We start from the raw sequence: 8635 nt of genomic DNA, 5'->3' as shown, positions 1-8635 counted from the left end.
ACATTCAAAATCCACCTGGACACGTTCCTGTGCAACCTGCTCCGGGTGGACCTGCTCTGGCAGGGGGTTTGGACTCCATGATCTCCAGAGGTCCCTTCCAACCCCCTGTGATTCTGTGATGCTGTGCAAGTGGCAGTGGTGGCCGGCAGCAAAGAGCCAGGGCTACGAAGGTGCAGGGAAAGGGGGGGAATGAAAAAAAAATATCGAAAATAAATAAAAAAGCACTACAAAAATGCACTGAAAAATGCATTTGGGGAAAAAAAAATATGTGTTGGGGGGGAAAATGCCAAGCGCAGCCACGCTTTGCCCAGGCACCGCCCCGCTCCCGCTCCCAGGGGCGGCCGGAAGGGGGCGCGCCGCTCTGGCCACGCCCACACCGCGTGCGTCAGCGGGCCGAGACGGCGGCGTCGGCCAATGGGAGGTGGCGGCGGGGCCGGCCCCTTCGGAGCGGCCATTCCCCGAGCGGCGGAGGGGGCTGAATGGGGCGGGTCACGTGATGAGGCTGGTTGCCACGCCCCCCCTTCCCCTCCGCTCGGTGCCGTTATGGAGCCGGGACCGGGGGCGCAGGTGGTGCCCGGGTGCTGGGGCACGGTTGTCTGCGTGCTGACCGGCGCCTCCCGGGGCTTCGGGCGCAGCCTGGCGCGGCTGCTGGCCCCGCGGTTCGGCGAGGGCTCGGTGCTGATGCTACTGGCGCGTTCGGCGGCGCCGCTGGCCGAGCTGGCGGCCGAGCTGCGGGACGGCGGCGGCACCGGGCTGCGGGTGGAGTGCGTGACCGCCGACCTGGGCTGCCAGCAGGGCCTGCGGACGGCGGTCGCTGCTCTGCGGGAGGTGCTGCCTGCCGCCCCTCCCGGCCGCCTCCTCCTCGTCAACAACGCCGGTAACGACGCGCTCCCTGTCCCGTCCCGCCCCGAGCTCGCTGCCCTTTGCCTCCCCCGGGGCGGCGGGGCTCAGCCCCGGAGAGCCCTCCCTTGGTTCTGCCAGGGCTGAACCGAGGCTTGGTTCGTGCTTTGGGTGCCGGTAAATGACCCAGCCGGGTAAATAACCCCAGGAGCAGCAGGGATTTCACGCGGATCTTATTATTTTATCAAAGGGATTAATTTGGGGTCAGACCGAGCGGGGGTGGTTCGCTGCCAGGACCCTGGTGCTTTGCTGCTCACCAGGTTTTACCCCTAACTCCTGGCACAGGACCAGCTGGTGCCACCCTCCTGCATCCTCCTACTCTTCTGCTCCCTGACTGCAAACTTGAGAGAAACTTCTAGCCCCACGCCTTGTGGGTGTTTCACTTGCAGCCTTTAGTGTGCCTTTTTTAACCCATTATCATTAAAAACAAAGGCTACGTGTTCCAGCAGGTAGTAGGTGCTACAGGAGTTGGGTCTTTTACTGTCCCAAAAGAGGGGCATGCAGGAGAACGCGTGGGGGCCTATGGGGATGTTGTACTTCAGGCTGGAGGTTGGGAGCTGTTTGTTTTGGCAAAGGATTGTCCGGGCAGGTCTCTGTCCCACGTCGCTGCTGTTGGTTCAGCAAGTGACCCAAAAACAACGAGCAGAGCTGGGCTGTGCTGAGCTCCTTGCTCTCCTGTGAGACCCTGCTAGAGGTTGGGCCAGCAAAACTGTAGTAGCGTGTTGCACATAGAAATGTAGGAGCAAAAGGGATCTGCTGTGTCGTTGCACCCATCTTTACCTACTTTAAACTCATTTGCCCTTCCTTCCTTCCTAGGCTCCTTGGGAGATATCTCCAAATCCTTCCTCGACCTCACTGACCCAGATGAGATCAACAGCTACTTTGCCTTCAATGTCACCTCAGCGCTTTGCCTCACCTCTGCTGCCCTGCAAGCCTTTGAGAAGAGGCCTGGCTCGAGCAGGACGGTGGTGAACATCTCCTCGCTCTGTGCCATAAAGCCCTTCAAGAACTGGGCACTGTACTGCAGCGGGAAGGCTTCCCGGGACATGATGTTCCAGGTGCTGGCACTTGAGGAGCCTGATGTCCGTGTCCTCAACTATGCCCCAGGTGAGGAGAGGAACTCATTAATTGCTGCTAGTTCTCTCCTGGCTTTGTGGATAAAAGGTTCTTGCAGCTGAGTCAGATGCAGAAGGAAAATGGGCCCCAGATTTTGCTTTTACTTTATGTGATTTCTTTTTTGTTGCTATTTCTCCAGGTCCCTTGGACACTGACATGCAGCTCTTGGCCCGCACTAAGACCAGAGACCCTGAGATGCGTCAATATTTCCAAAGCCTGCAGGAGAGCGGGCACCTGATAGACTGCACCGTGTCAGCCCAAAAGCTGGTGAATCTCCTGGAAGAGGACACCTTCAGCTCCGGTGCCCATGTGGATTTCTACGACATCTGAGTTACTCTTTCCTCCTCCTTTGCCTTCCTGCTTTGCTTTCTGCTGAGCTGCATTGGGTGCCTCCAGTGTGTTTGGCGACTGTGTTTGAGCCCTGGGTGCTCTTGAGCTTTCAAGATCTCTGAGTGCCTTACAAATAATCCCAGTGCCCTGGTGAGCATGGGGAAAGTTATTGCTTTGCTGTGCTGTAGCCATTGAGCCCTCCTGGGCACCTGCTGGCAGGAGCAGGGACTTCTTCGCTGCTGGGGATAGGGGAGCCAAGGTGGCTTTTCCAAAGGAATGGGCATGGGGGCTTTAAGCTCTCCTGTGCAGGAGTGTGTGCAAGCCAAGAAGGTGCTGAGGCATGCAAGGCCAGGTCAGAAAACCACTCCAGAAGGTCTCAAAAAAGTCAAGAGTAGAGTTAGAGCTGAGCATCCCTGTGTCTGTCCTCTTTGCTCCCCAGGGGCTGTGTGCTCAGCACCCCAGCAAGTCACCAAAGGGCGAAAGAGCCATTCCTGGGGCCAGAGGATGTGACTGTCACTGCAGAGCCCTGACTGTCTGTCCCCTGTCTCACCAGTGACTTGTCCAGACTCTCCTGCAGTTCTGGGATCGTCTCTGTGCAAGTTTTTGTGCATTAAGATGTGGAGCAAAGCCTGTCCCTGTGGTTTTTGCACAGAGGCAGTAAATCACCAGGAGAGGGAGCTGGCTGTGGAGGAGATGTGAACTTTGGGTGCCCGGTTGGGGTCACAGCTTGTATAAACACGTGCACAAGCACAGCATGGATTAGAGCAAACTGAGACACAGCCCTGAGTTTGTCATGCTTCTCTTCACAGGTTCTGGGTCCAAGCCTGAATCTGGGGCTTGAGCCCCTCCTGGGTAGTTCTTTTAATTGTTTGTGGGGTTTTATACTCTTTTTTTTTTTTTTTTTTTTTTTTGGGGAAAAGGGCCAGGGGGGCCCCCCTTCAGTTCCTTTCATCTTTCCTTTTTTTTTTTTTTTTTTTTGCTTTTTTTTTTTTTGCTGTTAATAAAGCCCAGGATTGAAATCAACTTAAATTGTTTTGAACAAAACGGTTAAAAACATTATAAAGAGATTAAACAAGCAGACTGAATTCTTAGAAACATCTAACATGCAAAACCTGTATTTGTTTTTTTTTTTTTTTTTTTTTTTTTTTTTTATCAGGTTCCAGGAGGCACAGGCACTTACAGACTTGCCCTTCTAGAAGGCAGCTGGTCTGCAGTGTCTTTTGCAGTGACATTCCCTGTGTGCCCTGGAAATGCCCAGTGTTCCTCTGCTCAGTGACAGCAACCTTCCTGCAGTCCTCTATCTCAACCCTGTGTTTCAAATTTTGTTCATCTAAATCTATAATTATTAAAAGCTTCATGTCTGGTCTGGGTCTTTCTGCTTTATCTTTAAAAGTGGATAAATTTGGAGGAGGAGAGAGTCTGGATTAAGCACTGTCTTGATCTAGCAAGGCACCACACATGCCCTCCTGGAGTCCTGTTCTTCCATGTCTGATCCATTTCATTAACTCTGTGTTAACTTAAGCCTGTCAAGCTCAAAAAAAACAAACCCAAAAACAACCCTCTCCAACTAGTTTGCAGCTTGGTTTTGTCTTCCTTCTATGCCTGTGAAACTCACTGTTAGCAGAAACCCCTCTGCTGCTCACCCCTCTGGGCAACAGGGCTATTTTTCTGGGGTTTGACACCTGATGTGGTGGTCTGTGCAATCTGGATAGACATGCTGCTGCTAAAAATCCCCCATCATCTCACCCTGCACCTGTATGGGCTTGTCCTATCCCCTATTGGGTAGAAACCCTCTTTTGGGATCTGACTCTCTGCAAATGTATAGCACCAGCACTCAGAGCTGGGGGTCCCAAGTCCTGCCTTTACAGGGACTTGGACCGTGGACTGTCAGGGGCTGGGTGGAAGGTAGGTAAGCCTTCCTGGAAAGGCTCAAGATGGCCTATATTGTAGGAGGAGATGGGAGAGTGCTCAGGGATTGGTCTGCTCTGGTGCAGGGATCATTTTGTACCAGGTGGGTGGGAGATGCAGATAGGTTCTTCAGGATAAGACACGTTAAAAGCCAGGGTACACAAGGGGGAGGATTAGTTTTGAACTGTGCCTTGCTTCAAGTCTGACCACCTTCTAGTGGCTGGGGGTATATCATCAACTCTGTGTGTTGTCTTGGAGCATCTGTGTGAGGGGTTGTGGTATCAGAGATGCCACTTGAAACCAAGCAGTTCACCCCAAACCTCTTCCCCAAGAGAGCATATATGTATAGCTAGGGAATGCTGACTCTAAATAGCAATGTGCTTAGGCCCTGCTGCACTTGTTGATGAAATCATAATGAAACGCTGGACTTGATTCATAGCATGGTTTGATTGGAAGGGACCTTCAAAGAGCATCTAGTCCAACCCACCCTGCCATGGGCATCTCCCACTATATCTGATTCCTCAAAGCCCATCCAACCTGACCTTGAATACTTTCAAGGATGGGGCAGCCACAACTTCTCTAGGCAACCAAATGGGTCTTGGTGTCCCTGTCCCTTCAACCAGGAATATCTACAGCTGCTCAAAGAGGAAATCTGTTGCCAGCATCAAGCACGTACCCAATGTGAATCCTATGGCTGCAGTGATGAGCTGTGGCTCTCGCTGCTGAATTTTGCTGGTGAAGCAACCACATGCTCAAAGTTCAATGGACTAAGTTTGTCTTCAGCTCAACCACCCATCACTTGACTGTGCTCCAAGCTGTTGTCTGGATGTTTTATTTTCAGGGGTTTCATCCCCTTGGACTCACTGTCCCTGTGTTTAGGTCACTCTCTGATCCCCAGGGACACCCCAAGCTTGTGACTGACCCCAGGAGCAGAGCTCTGCCCAGGGAGAAATGCCATGATGCTTTCAGGGCATCCCCTGGGTACCAGCATCCCTTGCCCAGGGATAGGGCTCAGTTCCTGTGCCCGGTGGGTCTGGCCAACATCCGTTCACCCATAGGTGCTGCGGGATGCAATGGCAAAAATACATTAAATATTTTCCTTCCTTTTTCTAGCATTTTCTGTGACCAGCTGAGGGCGTACCGAGACCGGGTAACGAACACAAGCCAGAGCAGGGTCCAGAGGCCGAGAGAGCTCTGCTACCTCTGGGAAAGGAATGGGCTGTTAGGCGAGGATGGAGCAGGATGCAAGCTTAGGCTTTCCTCCTGTCTTTGCACTGTCTCATCACAGGTCCCTGCAGTGAATGGTTTTCTTTAATTAAGACTCCATGTCCTGGAGTCATCAGACCACGCCAAAGGCTCAATTAGGAGAAGCAGGGGTATTAAAGAGAAAAGAAGTTTTGAGCTCTCCTAATTTCAGAGATAGGAGCTCACAGCTCACCTGGCAAAGCATACCTGACAGGGACAACATACCCAGCCCTAGAGGAGCACCAGTATTCGAGCACTGCTCTCCAATGGGCTAAGGATGGACCCTGTGGCTGGAGGAAGTCACCCTGAAAGGACCCATCACCTCCTTCATCCCAGACCCCAGGGGCCATGGGCTCTGTTCTCCCTCATGAAGGTAAACTGGGGCTTGTCAAACCCAAAATCCTCTCTAGCATAGTGCGGTTCCTGCAAGTGGGTCTGCCTCCCTGCCAGGTCCCCTTCTCACCCTGCCTCCTGCAGTGAAGTTCCACGGAGGGTATTTTACCCCCCTTTTTCCCCCTTTTTGCTTTTTGCTTCCCATCCCACCCCCAGGGCAAAGTGCTAAAGGTGATGGTAGCCCCAGGAAGTGCTGTCCAACCCTGGTCTCCTGGTGTGTGGCTACAAGGACTCTTGCGGGAGAGTTCCCCTCTTACTCCCAGCTCATGTACTTCCAAGAAAAGCAATTTACTTGCTGCTAGGGGCAAAGCAGTGGGATGGACGTGCTGCCCAGTGCTGGGCCCTTCCTGGCTGCAGTGATTCCTGTAATGGATGGACATTGGTGCAGGCGTGATGTCTCCTTGGTCAACAGGGGAAGACAAGGCTGGGGTACAAGCTGTGCAGATGCCTCCCTGTGAGAGATCCCTATTAAAGCGCTATAGAAAGCTCCTGCAATGGCCTCACTAGCAGTTTGGGGCATGAAGGAAAGTGTGTGTGCAAAGCACACGATGGGGTGACACCGCCCAAGCGACCAGCTCAGGCCCCCAGGCCCCCCTCCCTCCCCATGCTGGGGGGAACACTGCATCCTTTGTGCCTGTGGTGAAATCCAGGGAACTGGGTCATCAAAGGAGGAAAACTCACTGCTGGGTTTTGTTTCCACGTGTGTGACTAGGTCCCTGGAATGGCAGCAAGGGTGAGCCTTCTAAATCCCCCCCAAAGCCTCCCAAATTAAAACTGGCGCGCACTCAACGACCTCCCAAATCTCAGCCACTGACCTGGGCTGCCCCCAGCTCAGTGGGGCGAGAGGCTGCAGCCAGGTCCCTCTGCCCCTTATTAAAGGTCTCTCAGCAGAGGGGAGAAGAACAACTTTATTTTCCCATCCAGTGGCCAGAAATGCTGAGCATGGGCCTTTCCTCCAGTACGCCGAGTGCCCGGCGAGCTCCTCGCTCACAAACAAGCAGCCGCCTCCGGCCATGAGGCCAAAGGTAAATGATCTGCTCCTCCAGCAATGGTGTTCCCAGAGGGGGGAAAGGTCTGGTGGTGCCCACGCTTCTTATCCAGGGACACCCACCCTGTGTGCAGATACCCCTGAGGTGCCCATGGAGGCACCCAAACCATGCACATGGCATAGAGTTAATATGGGGAATGCCTGGGATGGAGGGGGGGTGTGATTAGCCATCCCAAAGCCTTCCACCTCTCTATGCAACAAGTCAGGAGCTTTGCAGGGTCTTCTCGGAGCCATGGCTGGGATTTGGTGGATGTTCACCAAGCCCTAAAGGGCTAGAACAACAAACATCTTCCTGCTGAGCTGGCACAGTTCTCACCAACTCTTCTCCCTGAGACCAAATGCTTCCTCACGCATCCTCCTGCCTCTAACTCTTCACACTCCTCACTCTCAGCCTCCTAACCTGCTTCTATTCTTCTCCCCTCTATGCTGTCCCCTGGTTTTGGTGGCCTTAGCGTTAAGCAAGGAGAAGGACCAGCTCCTGGCTGGCTATGGTCCCTGGAGCAGACACTTAATGTGTAACGAGGGACCCATTGGTCCAGCAAGGAGAGATGACAGATTAACCCAGTTTAGAGCCAAAGAGCAGTGGGTTTGCTGGTAAACTGTTGTGTTCCTGCAATCTTCAAATGCCTTTAATGAGTTATTATTTAGTCCGCTATGGAGGTTAATGGGGGGACACTGCAGAAATGATCTGTGATTAATTAAACTATCTTTACCAGGCGCAGGCAGAGCAGCTGGACTCTCTGGGCTGGGCACTAAGCTGGGACCAGCAGCAGATCTCCGACTTCAGCATCGCTCCTGGCACTGAAGTCACTAATTTCACTGGTGGTCAAACCATGTCCTACAGACCAACAGCCATCTACACCCTGTCAGGAAAGAGCTGCCAGAAACAGGAAGTTTTCCATTTTTTTATGCAGCACCAAAAAGCCAGACTTTGTCCAGTTTGCCACCAGTCCATGTGAGATGCATCCTCCTTCCCCAGATATTGAGTGCCAGGCTGGAGGCAGACTGTGGCCGAGCTGCTCCTGTGCTTCCCCCCGGATTTGAGGACACTGGCTGGTCCCAACATCAGCTGCTCCATGTCCCCTTTCCTTCAGCAAAGACGCCGGTTGAGATCAGCGTGTCCATCTTCCTCCTTCATGGCCTATGGTGCTGGTCTCTTCTCAGAGGTAATTAATGACAGAACGAGAGGGAACGGCTTCAAGCTCCAACAGGGTAGGTTTAGACTGAACATTAGGAAAGAATTTTTCACAGAAAGAGTGGTCGGGCATTGGAATAGGCTGCCCAGGGAGGTGGTTGAGTCACCATCCCTGGATGTGTTTAAGGGATGTTTAGATGTGGTGTTGGGCGATATGGTGTAGGGGAGAACTTTGTAGAGTAGGGTAGATGGTTGGACTCAATGATCCCAAGGGTCTCTTCCAACCTAGATGATTCTATGATTCTATGATTCTATCCTGCACCACCTCTGCTGCCCATCATCCTCCACCTGGCCTTGAAAGGTTGAAGGAAACCACCTCCTGGTTTCAGGCCCTCCCCAAGCACCAAATACTCCCAGCGGATCCTGGCCTTTTCCATTTGGACGTTGGAGGACTCTGGTACACGCTCAGCACCGGGGTTTGGATCAGGAAGGACGAGGAAGTCATGCTTCACCCACCTCTCGAATCACCCCATCCCACGTGGGATCCCACAGGAAACCCA

The 8635-nt window shown here is 53.1% G+C and overlaps 1 protein-coding gene across 1 annotated transcript; it reads left to right on the top strand.

The window, feature by feature from the left end:
* The first annotated feature begins 504 nt into the window (after nt 1-504).
* On the top strand, nt 505-3217 carry SPR (sepiapterin reductase (7,8-dihydrobiopterin:NADP+ oxidoreductase)). Its single transcript, XM_014966732.1, has 3 exons — nt 505-877; nt 1717-2007; nt 2156-3217. The coding sequence occupies exons 1-3, from the start codon at nt 544-546 to the stop codon at nt 2344-2346; spliced, it is 816 nt and encodes a 271-aa protein (XP_014822218.1). The 5' UTR covers nt 505-543; the 3' UTR covers nt 2347-3217.
* Nucleotides 3218-8635: the final 5418 nt, after the last annotated feature.

This window comes from Calidris pugnax, unplaced genomic scaffold (assembly GCF_001431845.1).
Source record: "Calidris pugnax isolate Ruff unplaced genomic scaffold, ASM143184v1 scaffold14, whole genome shotgun sequence".
Taxonomy (NCBI): Eukaryota; Metazoa; Chordata; class Aves; order Charadriiformes; family Scolopacidae; genus Calidris; species Calidris pugnax.
This window is presented reverse-complemented; position numbering and strand designations above follow the sequence as displayed.